General features: G+C 45.6%; 1 protein-coding gene across 6 annotated transcripts in view; it reads left to right on the top strand.

Moving 5' to 3' along the window:
* LOC124003874 (fibroblast growth factor receptor substrate 2-like) overlaps positions 1-18,583 on the top strand; it is a 47,860-nt gene that overhangs the window by 24,385 nt on the left and 4,892 nt on the right. For 2 of the 6 annotated variants that reach the window (XM_046312503.1, XM_046312522.1), the window contains exons 9-34: positions 1,896-2,159; positions 2,277-2,540; positions 3,009-3,133; positions 3,363-3,501; positions 3,747-4,019; positions 4,374-4,515; positions 4,627-4,763; positions 5,006-5,269; positions 5,790-6,056; positions 6,312-6,611; positions 7,262-7,540; positions 7,882-8,031; positions 8,776-9,058; positions 9,377-9,483; positions 9,624-9,729; positions 9,834-9,914; positions 10,068-10,085; positions 10,226-10,307; positions 11,460-11,550; positions 11,689-11,765; positions 13,756-13,890; positions 14,006-14,128; positions 15,434-15,597; positions 15,910-16,045; positions 16,201-16,321; positions 16,759-17,727. In XM_046312503.1, the coding sequence (XP_046168459.1) occupies positions 1,896-2,159; positions 2,277-2,540; positions 3,009-3,133; positions 3,363-3,501; positions 3,747-4,019; positions 4,374-4,515; positions 4,627-4,763; positions 5,006-5,269; positions 5,790-6,056; positions 6,312-6,611; positions 7,262-7,540; positions 7,882-8,031; positions 8,776-9,058; positions 9,377-9,483; positions 9,624-9,729; positions 9,834-9,914; positions 10,068-10,085; positions 10,226-10,307; positions 11,460-11,550; positions 11,689-11,765; positions 13,756-13,890; positions 14,006-14,128; positions 15,434-15,597; positions 15,910-16,045; positions 16,201-16,321; positions 16,759-16,781 (4,151 nt within the window). In that variant the 3' untranslated portion in view covers positions 16,782-17,727. Of the gene's footprint in view, positions 1-1,895; positions 2,160-2,276; positions 2,541-3,008; positions 3,134-3,362; positions 3,502-3,746; positions 4,020-4,373; positions 4,516-4,626; positions 4,764-5,005; positions 5,270-5,789; positions 6,057-6,311; positions 6,612-7,261; positions 7,541-7,881; positions 8,032-8,775; positions 9,059-9,376; positions 9,484-9,623; positions 9,730-9,833; positions 9,915-10,067; positions 10,086-10,225; positions 10,308-11,459; positions 11,551-11,688; positions 11,766-13,755; positions 13,891-14,005; positions 14,129-15,433; positions 15,598-15,909; positions 16,046-16,200; positions 16,322-16,758; positions 18,288-18,583 lie in introns of those variants that run through there. The other 4 variants (XM_046312515.1, XR_006833281.1, XM_046312536.1 and 1 more) reach the window with 4 other exon arrangements.

Raw genomic sequence — 18,583 nt, forward strand, 5'->3', positions numbered from 1 at the left:
ACATGCACTGCCTTCTGTGGGACCTTATAAAGACAGGTGTCAAATCAAGTGGATTTACTACAGGTGGACTCTAATCAAGTTGTAGAAACATCTCAAGGATGATCAATGGAAACAGGATGCACCTGAGCTCAATTTCGATTCTTATAGCAAAGTGTCTGAATACTTATTTAAATAAAGGTATTTCTGTTACATTTTTTAATCTTGTTTTCACTTTGTCATTATGGGGTATTGTGTGTAGATTGATGAGGCAAAACAAATATTTAATCTATTTTAGAATAAGGTTTGTAACGTGACAAAATGTGTAAAAAGTCAAGGGGCCTGGATACTTTCTGTAATTCAGGGATTATCTGTAAAAGAGACCTGGGTCTCAGTATGAATCCCTGATAAAATAAAGGTTCAATATTAAAAGCATGAAAAACAAGTATCTGTAGCCTATTAGTGCAGTCACATTCCATTCAAGACACTCTCTCTTTCTTCTCCATTTATTTATTGAATAACTTTCATATGAATGGCTCATAAATGGCTCAAGCTTGTTGGGTCAACAAGTTATTCAATAAATAAATGGCGAAGAAAGAGAGTGTCTTGAATGGAATGGGGTCAGTAAACCAGAGGTGGGGCAACAGTACCGGACGGCAGGCAGGCTCAGGGTAGGCAGAGGTCAACAATCCAGAGGTGGGGCAACAGTACCGGACGGCAGGCAGGCTCAGGGTAGGCAGAGGTCAACAATCCAGAAGTGGGGCAACAGTACCGGACGGCAGGCAGGCTCAGGGTAGGCAGAGGTCAACAATCCAGAAGTGGGGCAACAGTACCGGACGGCAGGCAGGCTCAGGGTAGGCAGAGGTCAACAATCCAGAGGTGGGGCAACAGTACCGGACGGCAGGCAGGCTCAGGGTAGGCAGAGGTCAACAATCCAGAGGTGGGGCAACAGTACCGGACGGCAGGCAGGCTCAGGGTAGGCAGAGGTCAACAATCCAGAAGTGGGGCAACAGTACCGGACGGCAGGCATGCTCAGGGTAGGCAGAGGTCAACAATCCAGAGGTGGGGCAAAGGTATAGGTCGGCAGGCAGGCTCAGGGTAGGCAGAGGTCAACAATCCAGAGGTGGGGCAAAGGTATAGGTCGGCAGGCAGGCAGAGTGGTCAGGCAGGCGGGTTCAGAGACAGGACAGGTAAGGTTCAAAACCAGGAGGGTGAGAAAAAGAGAGACTGGCAACAGACAAACAGAGATCACAGGTATAAATACACGGGGGATAATGGGGAAGATGGGCGACACCTGTCGGGGGGTGGAGCCAATCACAAAGACAGGTGAAACAGATCAGGGTGTGACACCATGTTGTGTTGCTACCATGTTGTTGTCATGTGTTGCTACCATGCTGTGTTGTCATGTGTTGCTGCCTTGCTATGTTATTGTCTGGTGTCTCTCTTTATGTAGTGTTGTCTCTCTTTTTGTGATGTGTGTTTTGTCCCATATTTATATGTTTTACGTTTTTTTATTTTTAATCCCAGACCCCATCCCCGCAGGAGGCCTTTTGGCTTTTGGTAGGCCTTCATTGTAAATAAGAATTTGTTCTCAACTGACTTGCCTAGTTAAATAAAGGTTAAATAAAGGTTAAATAAAAAATTGAACACACAACCAATTTACTGTTTTAATGTTGCTTGTAAGAGATGTTCTTACATATCCCACATTATTATTGAGAAAAAAACTAAACAAGAATTCAAATAAAAAATAGTTGTTTTTTAAGTCCTTACAATACAAAAACGTTACAAAACAAGTTTTTATTTTTATTTGTTTAACTGTATATTTTGATTCATACAGCCTTCACAGCTGCAAATATGAACAGACAGTGATTCACAGAATGACTGAATCAGTCTCTCTCTCTCCCCATCCCCCCTTCCAGTCCCTGCTGCCGTAGGCGAGGTGACAGTCAGTAACAACGGTCGTATGGACTTCCTCAGTGTGTCGTGGCGACCAGCCCAAGGTGACGTGGATAGTTACCTGGTCACCCTGAAGGACCGCGAGAGGACCGTCCACACCCTGGCCGTGTCCAAGTCCAGCCCTGAGTGTGTGTTCAAGTCCCTGGTGTCTGGACGGCTCTATAACATCTCCATTGTCTCCCGCAGTGGAGTCTACGAAAACCACACCATCGTGCAGGAACGCACACGTAGGTCTACCACGTCTACCTGTTTGTCTGTCTGAAATACGTCTCGTCTGCTTGCTTTGCTGTTCTATTCAATTCAAGTGTTCTTCAATTCTATTCTATTATTTTCCTCTTTCCCAGAGCCCTCTAGTGTCCAGAACCCCACAGCGATCCACTCGGCCAGGGATGACTACCTGAAGGTGTACTGGCGCCATGCGGCAGGGGACTTTGACTACTACCAGGTGGTCATCAAGCACAACAACATCTTCCACCAGAACAAGACAGTTATGAAGAGCCAGAACGAGTGTGTGTTCAACGGCCTGGTGCCCGGGAGACTCTACACTGTCATCGTCAGCACCTGGAGCGGGAAGTATGAGACCAGCGTGTCCACGGACGGAAGGACCTGTGAGTGATACGAATAGTATAATATGTTCTATCTCTTTTTTTAAAAATGTATGTGATTTTTTTAACCTTTATTTTACTAGGCAAGTCAGTTAAGAACAAATTCTTTTTTACAATGACGGCCTAGGAACAGTGGGTTAACTGCCTGTTCAGGGGCAGAATGACAGATTTGTACCTTGTCATCTCGGGGGTTTGAACTTGCAACCTTCTGGTTAATAGTCCAACGCTCTAACCACTAGGCTACTCTATGTGCGTAGCATAGTGGTGTTTGTAATAATAATTAAGCTAGTTACACTCATAACTGTCTAATTTTGGTGAAACAGTTTCCTTGAGCATGCTTATTTGAAACCTGCCTCTCGCCACCCTCTGTCCCTTTGTATATGTTGTACGTTGAGTTTGTATGCTGCAAAATGCATTGCCTCTGAGAACATCACAGTTGATCTATTTCAATCTCGAATCTGTCTGTGACAGTCCCTGCGGCGGTGAGATCACTAGCTCTGGCTGGGCGGGGCACGGAGGACCTTCGTGTCGCCTGGCTGGCTGCTCTGGGGGATGTGGATCACTACGAGGTGCAGCTCCTCTTCAACGACATGAAGGTTAGTCCTCCTGGTCCAGTCTACAGAAGTACCTGGTTAGTCTGTCTTCATGTTTAGAGGACTTTTATGACCTTCATTCTGTTCTTATATTTTCTCCCTGCTTTATTTCTATTTATCTTACCAATTTGAATTATGTAAAGTGACTTTGGGTGTTTCTAAAAAAAAGTATAGTCATTTAATATAGCAGAATGTATTAATAAGGAATGTTTTATATATTATTATTATGAAGGTGTTCCCACCCATCACCCTGGGCAGCAGCGCGGGGGCGTGTGTCCTGTCCTCCCTCACCCCGGGACGCCTCTATAAGATCCACATTTCCACCTTCAGCGGACCCAACCAGAGGGCCCAGTTCATAGAGGGCAGGACAGGTGAAACCTTTGTTTGTTTTCTTTCAAAATGCTTGTGTTTGATTTGTTAGCACGTTTGGGACTACTCCATTGGTTGAGTTGAGTTAGCAAAACGGGACACAGCAAAATGTCACAGAATCGAAAACAAATCGACCACAAGCAAAAGATAAACTGACAACAGTATTCATTTCCGTTCCATTTCCACCCCCTTTCTCCCTCTCCTGGTTCTTCTGTCTCCTTCTCGTCCTTTCTCCCCCTGCTTGCAGTTCCCAGCAAGGTCAAGAACATCCACGTGAGCAACAATGGGCAGAGCAACAGCCTGCAGATCAGCTGGACCCCGGGGCAGGGTGACGTGGACAGCTACTCTGTGTCGTTGTCACTGGACGGGCCAGAGGGACGCATGCTGGAGACGCGACCCGTACCCAAACACCCAAATCAGCTGGGATTCAACTCCCTGCAGCCTGGACAGCTGTACAGTGTGACTGTAAGGTCTATCAGTGGTATACTGTTGAACAACAACACGGCCAGCGGACGCACCGGTGAGGAGGCTGCATAAGGACTCATAACACATTCTTTACTCGTACACTGCATTCATAAGAAGTGCATTAGCATTTCACACTGTATATTTGGGTGTTTTGGTGGTGGACTGGGAAGGAATAGTGATCTCTCTCACTGGTTCTTGGCTATCTACAATTTGAAATCAGTCCATTTGACTGAACTGATTGGTTCTGCTTTTTTCTTTTTTTTACCCCCTAATCGGCTGTTGATTGGTCAACAGTGATGCCTATGTGCAATTTGTATCCCTTAGGAAATAAGTCATCTGACCTCAATGGGACTACCTGGTTAAATAAAGGTCAAAACAATCTAATCTAAACTGTCCCCTCTCTCCTCAGTCCCCTCTGCAGTGACGGGCCTGCAGGCTGACAACAGACACACCACCTGCACTATTCAGGTGAGCTGGCAGGAGGCCCGGGGAGTGGTGGACGGCTACAGCCTGCAGCTGCTGGACGACAGGGGACACCTGGTCACCAACAGGTATTATTATTTGTGTATTCTACTGGCATTCTTATATTTATTCTATGAACCACTCCAATTGTATTGAATTGAGTGGAATGGAATAGAATTGAATTGAATTAAATTGTACAGCTCCCAGGCCTCCTCTGGGTCCACTCCACTCCAGCACCACTTCGACGGCCTCACCCCGGGGAAGAGGTACCACGTCCTGGTCCACACCACCAGCGGAGGGGTCCGCAGTGAGGGGGTCACCGCTGAAGCACGCACGCGTAAGACTGCATGGATTTATTCACCAAGTCCCTTGAAAACAATGTCCAGTGGTATTATGTGCAGTACAGAAGTGCTCAACCCTAATCCTGTTATTTTCCAGGAAGTTCCTTCTCACTGTGCTTCCTTCTCACTTGCTCTTCGGGGTCTAGGTCAGGTTCTGGTAAAGCACATTGTAACAACTGATGATGAGAGAGGGTTTTGATAAATGTGATTTGAATTTGATTTAATAATTCATCCCCAGGTCCGGCGGCAGTTAGCGACCTCTCCATCCAGGCCAACAGCAGCAGCAGCCTGTCCTTCCACTGGTCTCCCCCAGAGGGAGAGTTGGAAGGTTACGACCTCTACCTGTACAATGGAGACGACACCCTGTACGACCGGCGCAGCGGCCAGCCTAACACGCTGCAGGTCTCCTTCCAGGGCCTGAGGCCTGGTGCCCCCTACAGGATGGTGGTGTTAACACGCAGCGGAGAGCAGACCAATGACTCAGCTATCTGGGCCAGGACTGGTGAGAGAGCTACAGATGTAGGATCTTAATTTGACCAGCATTGTCGCAGCAAAATAATCCTGCAGCAACAGTATTTGAACGTTTAGTCCATTCACACTTTTCCAACAATTTTATGTTGCTTGATCGGTGGTTAGTCTATTAGTTGGCCAAAATTAGGCTGCATGAAAAGTGGAATCCTGTTAATATAACTGTGTGTTAGTGTGGGTTTTCAGTGAATTTATGTAAATCCTGCAGCGCAGGAAAAATCTCAGCAATGACAGGGTGATCAAATTAAAATCTAACATCTGTGCTCTCTAGTGCTGAGGAGGGGTACTGTCGGTCTAGGCTATGATAAAGACAAATTCTTACTTGAGATAAGATGTGAGTTTCACATCACGTGATGGCACATACTTAAGGTGTTTCTTTCACATAAACTATGTGGTAAACAAACAACTAAGTGCTAACTGTATCCGTCACGCTCACTGACATTACATCATGACTTGACATCTGATTTTTTTCCACTCCTCCTCGTCCTCCTCAGTCCCAGCTGCAGTGACGTCTCTGCAGGCCCGAAGTCATCCCCAGACGGAGGAGCTCCGGGTGTCGTGGGAGCGTGCAGAGGGGGAGCTGAGCGGCTACCTGTTGTCTGTCTACAACCCAGATGGCTCCCAGCAGGCAGAGGAGGCTCTAGGGCCCGACGCCACGGAGTATGCCGTCCCCACACTGATCCCCGGGCGCCTCTACCATGCTGACATCCTCACCCGCAGTGGAGAGCTCACAAACAGGGCCACCACTCAGGGCAGGACCGGTGAGTCCTCTCTTACTAGATGATTGTCAATGAGTGTTGACATGGTGTTGAGGGGGAATTAGTTGAGTCAGTAAAGAGAACATATGGATGTACAGTAGAAAGAGCAGCTTTCTTGAGGGCTGTCCTGATATGTCTTGATGTTTAACAACACAATTACCATATATTCTACACTAAAATCTGTTTTTATTGTACAGTATTTGCTTGGATGGTCATCAAATTGCTTATCTTTGCGTTGTTATCTTCTCTTCTCTTCAGCACCCAGACCCCCAACCTCTGTGTCATTCGGCGGGGTCACCAACACTTCCCTGGAACTGACCTGGAGTGGTCCTGCAGGCAGCGACTACGACGACTTTGACCTGCAGTGGGAACCGCGGGACCACCTGTCTGTGTTCAACCCCTACCACACCCGGACCTCCGGCAGCCGCATCCTTAAGGGCCTGTACCCCGGACGCTTGTACAACTTCAGCCTGCGTACTGTCAGTGGGGCTGTTGGTGGTGTTGGTGAGGATGGGAGCCCTGCCTACAGCCTGCCCATCCACAAGAGCATCCGAACCAGTAGGTGGCGCTATACTGTACACTGTTTGGTTGCAAGTATTGCAAGACTAAGAAGATGTCGAGTCGTTGCTTGGCTAGAACAAACTCCTGTGCACACTACAGACACGGATAAAAGCAGGTACCAAATGTTTCACCGGATGCATAAGCATCATCAAATATGGGGAGGAGAGGAAGCGCAGTGGCCGATATTGGGAGAATATTGAACGAGATGGAATTGAGGGGACATTCTGCTCATTTTCTCACAAAAGAAAAGCCCAATCTCAAAACAGTTTTCTGTTCCCAAAACTAGAATCCGTTACGGACAGAGTGCACAATGTTTTGTAGACTCGACCCTTTGTTAAAGTTTTGAACAATTGTGTTGTTTACAAGGAGTGCAAGGGCGAATTGAGTTATTGCACACCCGCACTTTACAGAGAAAGTGTTCCCTAGCGGAAATCTCGCTAGCTCATGCGAGCTCATGCTTGGCTCTGCCCACCTCCTTGCTTTTTTTCTGCCCACTACGTTTCATTTACTCCCATTGAAAACGGCACAGATTAACTATCTTGAGTTAGTTATAAATATCTTTGACCCATTTGACCTCTGTAGTAGAGAGACTATAGTTTTTTGGACCCCTGTTTTTACCTCTGACTCCCTCTACAATTTATCCATAGAGCCAGAGCGTGTTCAGTACCTACACTGCCGCCCCCAGAACTCCACCTCCATCTCCTGCTCCTGGGGCCCCCCGGAGGCCGACTGTGACTCCTACACCATTGAGTGCCTCCACCAGGACTCCCGCACCCTGGTGTACTCCCGGCGTACGGGCCGCGACAGCACCCTCTACCACATCACCCAGCTGGAGCCGCACAAACGCTACACCGTCTCCATCAAGGCTATCTCCGACAGCATGACCAGCGAGGCCGCTGAGGATAGCGTGGTCACCATGATCGACCGTGAGTGCCAAAGGGGTTGTGTTTGTGGTCACAGTGATTGTGTGATGATGACCACAGGGAGAGATGTGATACGGTCAACTCTGTATGGCTAAATGACAGCCAAGGCCATTGACTTTGAGTATGGTCTCACTGCTGTCTCCTCTAGTTATTTTGTGGTCCTTATGGGTCACTTTAACCAGTTATAAACATGGTTCGAAGGCCACTATGATCCTCTGTGGTGTGAAGCTGTTGTGGGCTGATATTCTGTGAACTAGGATTCTGCTTGTCCATGTATGTTCCCGGCTAACAAGGTACATTCCAGTACAATCCTAGCTGTTCTATTGCTGCGTTTCTCCCTCCAGGCCCTCCCCTCCCTTCCCTCAGCACCCGGGTTAACAACAGCGCTGCTCTCATCACCAAAAACACCATCTTCTTCAAGTTTAACTGCAGCTGGTTCAGTGACATCAACGGAGCAGTCAAGTTCTTCACAGTGGTGGTGACCGAGTCTGAAAGTAAGTGGAATGAAGGTTGAACAATATAGACAAACCTTTCTATCTATCTATCTATCTATCTATCTATCTATCTATCTATCTATCTATCTATCTATCTATCTATCTATCTGTCTGTCTGTCTGTCTGTCTGTCTGTCTGTCTGTCTGTCTGTCTGTCTGTCTGTCTGTCTGTCTGTCTGTCTGTCTGTCTGTCTGTCTGTCTGTCTGTCTGTCTGTCTGCCTGCCTGCCTGCCTGCCTGCCTGCCTGCCTGCCTGCCTGCCTGCCTGCCTGCCTGCCTGCCTGCCTGCCTGCCTGCCTGCCTGCCTGCCTGCCTGCCTGCCTGCCTGCCTGCCTGCCTGCCTGCCTGCCTGCCTGCCTGCCTGCCTGCCTGCCTGCCTGCCTGCCTGTCTGTCTGCCTGCCTGCCTGCCTGCCTGCCTGCCTGCCTGCCTGCCTGCCTGCCTGCCTGCCTGCCTGCCTGCCTGCCTGCCTGCCTGCCTGCCTGCCTGCCTGCCTGCCTGCCTGCCTGCCTGCCTGCCTATCTCTCTATCTCTGTGTCAGTATGTCTCTCTATCTCTGTGTCAGTATGTCTCTCTATCTCTGTGTCAGTATGTCTCTCTATCTCTGTGTCAGTATGTCTCTCTATCTCTGTGTATCTATCTCTGTGTCAGTATGTCTCTATAATTGCTAAATGTACAGTAGGTTGATTTCTTTGAATTACTGTAATCATGGATGGATGTGATTGTGAATCCCCCCCACCCCTCCAGACAATGAAAACATTCAACCAGAGCAGCACCACCCTCTACCCTCCTATCTGGACTACAAATTGAACAGTTCCGTCAAGGCCTACCAAACCAGCTACTTCCCCAGCCGCTGCACAGAGGGATTAGACAGCGAGACCCAGAGCTTTGCGATCAGCCTGGGTACGGGTATGGACACCCTCGGGGGGGCATGTGACCACCTACAGGCCCAGGACAGGGAGCAGGACCCAGACAAACACAGAGACCACCCTTTCTGTGATGGTCCACTCAAACCCAAAACTGCATACAGGTATAGTACAGGGTTCTGCCTAAATCAATCCAGTTTCCTCCCGCAGTCTTGGCAGATCTGTCGTTTCATTGTTGCTGATTTCTGCAAGCATGAATTTGCGCCGCTGTGTACGATGATGTCATATTGCCCGCAGTTTGTTTTTCTTTTATCTGTAGTTGTTCAAATTAGGGCCTTAGAGTGTAATTCTGTAACACTTTATTTGGATAGTCCCAAGTAGATAGTTTGTAGATGTTCAATGACTCAACAACATTTCACCTAGTGTCATACAGTGGGACCCGACTGGGTGAGATGTCATGGTGGGCTTTCTCTTCTCTCTAGGCTCAGTGTGCGTGCGTTCACCCAGCTTTTTGACGAGGAGCAGAGCAGATACACCCCGCCCCTCTACACAGACACTTACCTGTCCCTCCCCCTGGTCACAGAAGCAGGTGGGATACTATTCACACATAACTCTGATTGGTTGATGGTGTATGATGCCGAGGTGTGATTGGTAGTTAGCGAGAAATGCTTATGAGTGATTGGTCCTCTATGAGAAAGACTGTTGATTGGTTGTATATTCCTCTCATAGAGCCCCTGAGCGGTGTGATCGAGGGCATCAGTGCCGGTATGTTCCTCATTGTCATGGTGGTGGGAGTCACTGCACTGCTCATCTGCAGACAGAAAGTTCGCAAAGTGTGAGTTCCTGGCCCTCCCTGCCCCATGTAACCTACCTATACACTGCATACCAGCTTGATATTGCACTCTACGTACACTCTACATACGACACTTGTGATTACAGTAGTGTGCAGGAGCGGCGGGTGGTCCGACTGAGCATGAGGAGGGAGAGGCCCACATCAGGAGTGCACATGGGCGTCAGGGGGTAAGAGGAGGAGCAGTCTGTGATCAGTTCTAATGCATTTCATTTGTTACATATATAAACTATAATGTGTTTCCTGGCAGGATAAAAACTCACAAAGAAATGACCATTAATGCATTTGAGCCAATAATACCTTTATCTCCCTTTTTTCCCCAGTAACCGTCGTATTTCAAGGTATGTTTTAAATGCTTTGGTTATTGTTTTCACCCAATTACTTTTAAGTCCATTTTGGTTCGTCTTTTGCTCCACTCTGTTTGGCTCAAACCTTTTTTAAAATTTTTAATGAAAAAAAAAATCTGTTGATCCTGCTGCAGCCCCGTCAAGATCATGCACTTTGAGTCCCACTACACCAAACTCCAGGCTGACTCCAATTATCTACTGTCTGAGGAGTACGAAGTAAGACTGGATAACATTCACTGTCCGTTGGGCATTCTCAATCACATATAATAGCATTGGAGTACATTTACAGGAAGTCGGAATAGTCCTATTTACTTTACTTTAATAAAGAAAACAATGCAGACGTGTGTAGATGTATTTTCCTGCTCTGACACCTATCTTTTCATTTAAAGTGTTTTAAATAGTAGATTGATTATGACATTTTATTAAATGCATACAGTATTTACAGTGGCAAGAAAAAAGTATGTGAACCCTTTGGAAGTAGGTGGGCTGTGCCTTTTTTTACTCCACACATAGTTCTGTATGTTCCTTCCAAACAACTCAACTTTAGTTTCATCTGTCCACAGAATGTTTTGCCAGTAGTGCTGTGGAACATCTAGGTGCACTTTTGCAAACTTCAGACATGCAGGAATGTTTGTGTTGGACAGCAGTGGCTTCTTCCGTGGTGTCCTCCCATGAACACCATTCTTATTTAGTGTTTTACGTATTGTAGACTCGTCAACAGAGATGTTAGCATGTGATCTCGCAGTCGTCTTTGCAGGACGGACCCTCCTAGGGAGAGTAGCAACAGTGCTGAACTTTCTCCATTTATAGGCAATTTGTCTTTACCGTAGACTGATAAACATCAAGGCTTTTAGAGATACTTTTGTAACCCTTTCCAGCTTTATGCAAGTCAACAATTCTTTATCTGAAGGTCTTCTGAGATCTCTTTTGTTTGAGGCATGGTTCACATAAGGCAGTGCTTCTTGTGAATTGCAAACTCAAATTTTGTGAGTGTTTTTTGTAGGGCAAGGCAGCTCTAACCAACATCTTCAATATTGTCTCATTGATTGGACTCCAGGTTAGCTGACTCCTGACTCCAATGAGCTTTTGGAGAAGTCATTAGCCTAGGGGTTCACATACTTTTTCCAACCTACACTGTGAATGTTTAAATGATGTATTCGATATAGACAAGAAAAATACAATAATTTGTGTGTTATTAGTTTAAGCACACTGTTTGTCTATTGTTGTGACTTAGATGAAGATCAGATCAAATTTGATGACCAATTTATGCAGAGCTCCAGGTAATTCCAAAGGGTTCACATATTTTTCTTGCCACTGTATGTTCAGGAGGTATCTTTGGTAAACCTAACGTGTCACTTTCTGTGTAAGGACCTGAAAGACGTAGGAAGGAACCAGCCCCTGGACACAGCCCTACTGCCAGAGAACAGGGGGAAGAACCGATACAACAACATCCTTCCCTGTGAGTCAGATGCGCAATGCGATTTCACAGGGTTCGAATACATAGACAAAAAACAAGGGGATTTAGAGATTTCTTTCTTTTCAATATGACAACTAAATTGCCAACTCAATGTCTTTGTGCATGGCCTGTGTTGTGTAGACGACTTGACCCGTGTGAAGCTGTCCTATGTGGATGATGATCCGTGCTCTGACTACATCAACGCCAGCTACATTCCTGTAAGTTATCCAAACACACGGACAAATCTGAACCAACCTTCACTCTGGTAAAATCCCCTCTGTTGTGTGGGGTGGGGGGGGGCTGGAGGTGGTTGGGAGGGGTGGGGTAGGGCAGGAGGTGGTTGGGAGGGCTGGGGTAGGACTGGAGGTGGTTGGGAGAGGTGGGGTAGGACTGGAGGTGGTTGGGAGGTGTGGGGTAGGACTGGAGTTAGTTGGGAGGGGTGGGGTAGGACTGGAGGTAGTTGGGAGGGGTGGGGTAGGGCTGGAGGTAGTTGGGAGGAGTGGGGTAGGGCTGGAGGTAGTTGGGAGGAGTGGGGTAGGGCTGGAGGTAGTTGGGAGGAGTGGGGTAGGGCTGGTCCTTCTGTAGCTCAGTTGGTAGAGCATGGCGCTTGTAACGCCAGGGTAATGGGTTCGATTCCCGGGACCACCCATACGTAGAATGTATGCACACATGACTGTAAGTCGCTTTGGATAAAAGCGTCTGCTAAATGGCATATATATATACAGTTAAAAGTAGGGCTGGAGGTAGTTGGGAGGGGTTGGGTAGGGCTGGAGGTAGTTGGGAGGAGTGGGGTAGGGCTGGAGGTAGTTGGGAGGAGTGGGGTAAGGCTGGAGGTAGTTGGGAGGAGTGGGGTAGGGCTGGAGGTAGTTGTGAGGGGTGGGATAGAGCTGGAGGTAGTTGTGAGGGGTAGGGCAGGAGGTAGTTGTGAGGGGTGGGGGAGGGCTGGAGGTAGTTGGGAGGGGTGGGGTAGGGCTGGAGGTAGTTGGGAGGGGTTGGGTAGGGCTGGAGGTAGTTGTGAGGGGTGGGGGAGGGCTGGAGGTAGTTGTGAGGGGTGGGGGAGGGCTGGAGGTAGTTGTGAGGGGTGGGGGTGGGCTGGAGGTAGTTGGGAGGGGTGGGGTAGGGCTGGAGGTAGTTGTGAGGGGTGGGGGAGGGCTGGAGGTAGTTGTGAGGGGTGGGGGAGGGCTGGAGGTAGTTGTGAGGGCTGGGGGAGGGCTGGAGGTAGTTGTGAGGGGTGGGGGAGGGCTGGAGGTAGTTGTGAGGGGTAGGGGAGGGCTGAAGGTAGTTGTGAGGGGTGGGGAGGGCTGAAGGTAGTTGTGAGGGGTGGGGGAGGGCTGTAGGTAGTTGTGAGGGGTAGGGGAGGGCTGGAGGTAGTTGTGAGGGGTGGGGTAGGGTTGGAGGTGGTTGGGTGGCCTGCGACACCATTTTTATATAAAATTATTTAGTTATCCCACCATGTAAAAATAGTTATGTAATCAATGCTACTTTTTGAATTTGGGCTATGACAGTCTATTACATTCGGACAGTACTTTTTTTTTACAGTATTTCAATCTGAAGATGCATCAGAAAGGTATTGGGAAGTTCAATAGACCATCAGGCAATAATGTTGTATGATCCTCTGTGTAGAAAAGAACATAATGATTGAAGATGTTCTTTTTCCCCCAGTCTGATTTAGTGCCTAGGATTGTCCACTCGGTTCTAACGGCTTGTGGGCATAGTAGAGGGAAACAGTACGGGCGTATGTGTTCCTTACAGTCATATATGTCAGGGATGGGGTCATAATATTTAGTATCTTCTTTAAACTATTCAAAAGATAGAGAAACATTTGTAAGAAGAAAACAGAAACCACTCTGTTCATTAAAACCGCCTCTACCAGAGGTTACTTACGTTACCCAGGTTCTATGAACCAAGCGCAAATGTTCTCTTAGGACCCCATTTTCCAATCAGATGGGGTCGCGACCCCTAGTTTGGGAAACCCTGCCGTAAACTCAGTTCCTCGGGGCAGGGTTGATTGATTGATTCTCAGCCATGTTCCTCAATTAGTATACCTGGGATGTATTACTTGCTACACTCCCTGTGGAGCATAAGGCTGCCACAAGCTCATGCCACGCCGGACAATCCTTTGCAGCTTTTTTTTGCTGCTTCATTAAACTTAATAATAAGGGTCAGGTGGAAAAAACGAAATGTCAATGAAATCTCTTCTCATTTCAGGGGAACAACTTCCGTAGGGAGTACATCGCCACTCAGGGCCCACTTCCTGGAACCAAGGATGACTTCTGGAAGATGGTGTGGGAGCAGAATGTCAATAACATTGTCATGGTGACGCAGTGTGTGGAGAAAGGCAGGGTGGGTAGAAGGAGTTTTTTTTGCTTTTTGTCCGGACCAGTGCTGCTATCATGTTCTATTGAACAATATGTTATTACAATGTTACTATCTACGCGTCTTTGTGTGGTCCTTCCAGGTGAAGTGTGATCACTACTGGCCCTTTGACCAGGAACCTTTGTATTATGGAGACCTCATAGTTCAGATGCTGTCTGAGTCTGTGCTGCCAGAGTGGACTATCCGGGAATTCAAGATTTGCAGCGTGAGTGTGCAGGACACTGATTCTGGAAACTGATTTTTTTTTTTAAATACCAGGTTCTTTTCTTCAAAGTGATATATTGTGTGTTGGCCTTAAATTCAGTTTCACATATAGTACTGATTGTTTTTTTTATCATATTGAAATACAGTGGGAGTAGTTAACTATATATGTAGTTAAATTAGTAATTTATCTACATTTTGCAGTAGCTTTGTTATGCAGGTGAATGAGGACCCAAAAGCGACTTGGCGAAAACAGAGTCTTTAATCCAGTAAAGTAAATCTACAATCATAAAGCATAATTCCACTCGTAAAGACGAGAACAGACTGGAGACTCGATCATGAACTGCAGGTTGCCTCGGGAAGGCACTTGAACGTAGCAGACTCAGACACCTGCTCACCACGCAGCATCTGAGGGAAACACGACACGACAGGGCGATACACAGACACAGCACGGTGAACAATAGACAAGGATCCGACAGGGCAGAAACGGAAAACAAGGGGAGAAATAGGGACTCTAATCAGGGAAAAAGATAGGGAACAGGTGTGGGAAGACTAAATGATTGATTAGGGGAATAGGAACAGCTGGGAGCAGGAACGGAACGATAGAGAGAAGAGAGAGAGGAAGGGAGAGAGAAAAAGGGGAACGAACCTAAAAAGACCAGCAGGGGGAAAACGAACAGAGGGAAAAGCAAAATATTATTATATTATTACAAAACATGACAAGCTTGTTGGTAGTTCAACTAAATTCAAATCTAGGTAGTGTTTTCGGTAGTTAATAACTTTTTTGCCATGTAGTGGCATGGCTTACTACTTTTGCAAAAATATAAGCAAATATGGGTGAATCGGGCAATAATTTCAATATTTTGCAGTATCAGACCTGCCTAATTCTCACTTGAAATATGTTGTTTTGTGTTTAATAGGCAAAATGTCACATTCTGTTAACATATGACCCAAAAATGATCTGTTCTTGCAATTTGTAGTCTATGACATTTCAGATTTACTGTATATACGATAATGTTTCACAAAGTAGTTTGGTTGTAGTGAGTAACTTGAGTTAGCTAAGTAAACTTTTTCTGAAGGGTAGCTTTAATGTAGCCTAACATCTTCCAGTGTGAAGTATTTGGCAGCTTGTTAAACCATATTTTCAGAGTAGCTTCTCCAACACTTGAAATATGACCATAATTGGGTGCAGCTAATGCTGTCTTGACGTATCATTATGTGACAGAACATACAGTAGGTAAGTAGCGAGCTGTGTGTAGCCAGCCTCTAGTAAGTCTCTCTTTCTGACTCTGTCTTAACTCCCATGCAGGAGGACCAGTTGAACTACTCCAGGGTGGTGCGTCAGTTCCACTACACGGTGTGGCCCGACCACGGTGTCCCAGAGACCACCCAGTCACTCATCCAGTTTGTCAGGACCGTCAGGGACTATGTCAACAGGACCCCTGGGTCTGGGGCCACTGTAGCTCACTGCAGGTGGGTCACTGTCCCAATTCCCTAGTCTCCCATTCAAAACAAAAACTCCATAGGACATACTGAGATATAGTGTCTCGTCTTTCCTGAAGAGACAGTATAGTTACAGCCTGCAGTAATGACCAGAGTTGAGGTTAATTCCATTTCAATTCAAAAGAAATTGACTGAAATGATGTTGACAAATTATATTTCCCCTCTCCGTTTAGGTAAGGTAACTAAACTGTATTTGCCCTCCAACCCTCTCTCTCTCTCTCTCTCTCTCTCTCTCTCTCTCTCTCTGGCTTTGTCTTTCTCTCTCTCTCCTCCCTGTCACAGTGCTGGTGTGGGCCGTACAGGGACTTTCATATCCCTGGACAGAGTCCTGCAGCAGCTGGACACAAAGGACACAGTAGACATCTACGGAGCTGTCTTCGACCTGCGTCTCCACCGCTCACACATGGTGCAGACTGAGGTGAGACGGGTGTGTGTTTGTGTGAGATACAGTTTTACTCTGTGTTACTCTGTGTGTATGTGCAGTTGTGTGTTAACTCCAGAACCTGTGTTATGTAATAACACATCCTGACATTGATATATCTGGGTATGTTTCTTTTCTTCTTTTCTTTAAAGTGCCAGTATGCATATCTCCACCAGTGTATGAGAGACGTCCTCCGAGCCAGGAAGCTTCGCAGTGAGCAGGAGAACCCCCTCTACCCCATCTATGAGAATGTCAACCCTGACCCCCAAAGAGGTAAGCCCTCACATTCCTTAGAACTCTCTGTACTGCAGTTCATATCTAGAAGACATCACAAATTATCTATCCTGTCAAATATTAGCCTGGTGCCTCGTCCAGTCTGTTTGTGCTTAGCCAACTCCTGTCTGGGTTAAAGTACTGATAATACAGTATTCATATGCCATTTAGCAGACACTTTTATCCAAAATGTCTTAAAGTCATGCGTGCATGGGTTTTACATATGGGTGGTCCCCGGGAATCGAACCCACTACCCTGGAATAGCAAACACGTATGACATGGTAACGGTAGTAGAGATTACTATAAGACTTACAGTTATACGACCAGGCTACTCAAGCAACCCATTTCAAACACAAAACGCAGCTACACACATTTAGGAGGTTGGAGAGCTGGATGACATCACAAATTATATTTTTTGTTTTGTTTTTGGCCTACAGATATGGTGTATGCCAGACGTTAAAGAGTGTCAGGACTACTGAAGGAGAGAACTGTTTGTACTTTCACTAGTATAGCACTGCAGGGACACATGTTCTACTATTTCTGTTGATTGTTCTTTTCTAGATATTATGGAATATAGAACACTTTATAGCTATTAAAATGATACGAGAATATATATTAACATAATTGTATATACTTGCCTTATATCTGTGTGTTTGTATATATGCTTTACATTTGCATCCTTGGCTTTCGTACACAGTGTGTTCATTTTGTTTGTTAAGCTGCCATTTATACATTATTACGTGGCACAGACCAAAATCCTGTAAAAAAACATCTGATACTGCATAAGTAAAAATGATCTAACAGTATTCACATATCTACAGTAAATGTACAGGCTATTGCATCTTTCACAAGTCACATTTTTGTCAAATGTTTGACAAAAATGCTTTCTGTTTGAAATTATACTTATTTTCATAAGCACTGAAATCATTCAAAAATATCTGAAATATGTATGTAGATAAACCCATTGCACATTTATTTGTAGATATTGTACAGCCCGTGCGATATACCGCTTGAATAGAAAACTAGTCATGCAAAAGGATGACCATATGAGTTATGAAAGCACACCGTTTATGTTGTGTAATCCATATGTGTAGCCTGTAAAATGATAATGATTTTTGTGTATATTTTATGTATTTTAACACATCGTTTGATGTATTTTAAAATCATGTCATGGAACTACAAAATCACACACATCTACAATGTGCAAATCCACAACTCACACATTGGCAAACATGATTGTAATCATCTGAGTGACTGATGGATTCTGTGAATCGTTACACAAATTATAGTAGTTACTGTATGCAGTTTCCCATTTTGCAATCTAAGTAGGCCTAGAAAGTATCAAGGCGAGGGCATTAATATATTATTTGAGTGTTTCAATAAAATACTTAGATAACTAAAAAAAATATTGACAATTATTTATTCATATAATACATTTATAATGGAGTCATGATTTCCAATTTGTAAGTCGCTCTGGATAAGAGCGTCTGCTAAATGACTTAAATGTAATGTAAATGTAAATTTGGGAGATGATGTCCCAAGAGCCCCCCCAATCCTCGCGCATGCGTAGTGGGCTGCACATTCACCACATTGAAAATGTTTGCCTGAAACTCTCGGAAGTTTAGCCAAGAGGTTGCTGTGATTTACCTAGCTGCAATAAAGACGGTGCCACTAAAATAAACGAGCTTATTTTTTGGGGGGGGTATATATATATATAGAAAGAGAGAGACATAAAGGATTATACATGGATTTATATCAATTTTCATTATCTTGCGGTCGAAAACATGAATGGTAGCCACCTTTGGAAGAAGTTGTGATTTATTTATTTTTTTGGCGCTCTACTAGCTAACAACGCAGAGGAAAGATGGTGGAGTTGAGCTAGCTTCGTATGAGATAGCTAGCTAGCTCTGCTATCGTTTGTGTCTGAAAAGTTTGGAAGAACTGCCCCCTTCCGTTTGCCATACTCGTAAGTATTCCAAAAATGTCTTAGTTAAGACAACTTGCATTCTTATGTTTTTTTTATTACTAATTCGCTAGCTAACTAGCGTGGCTGCTAGCAATTCACGAGAGCTAGCTACTGTAGTTAGCTAATGTTAACCTACTGGCTACAGTAATGAATGTGCTAACGGTGAAGTTTCGTAGTTAGTCAACCACGTCTGACGCAAGGAGATTAAGTTACTAACGTTAACATTATCTAACCATTTGAGGAACTAGCTAGCTATAACGTTAACTATATATTTTCATATCAATAAAGCCAGTTAA

This window comes from Oncorhynchus gorbuscha, linkage group LG02 (assembly GCF_021184085.1).
Source record: "Oncorhynchus gorbuscha isolate QuinsamMale2020 ecotype Even-year linkage group LG02, OgorEven_v1.0, whole genome shotgun sequence".
In the NCBI taxonomy this organism is placed as follows: Eukaryota; Metazoa; Chordata; class Actinopteri; order Salmoniformes; family Salmonidae; genus Oncorhynchus; species Oncorhynchus gorbuscha.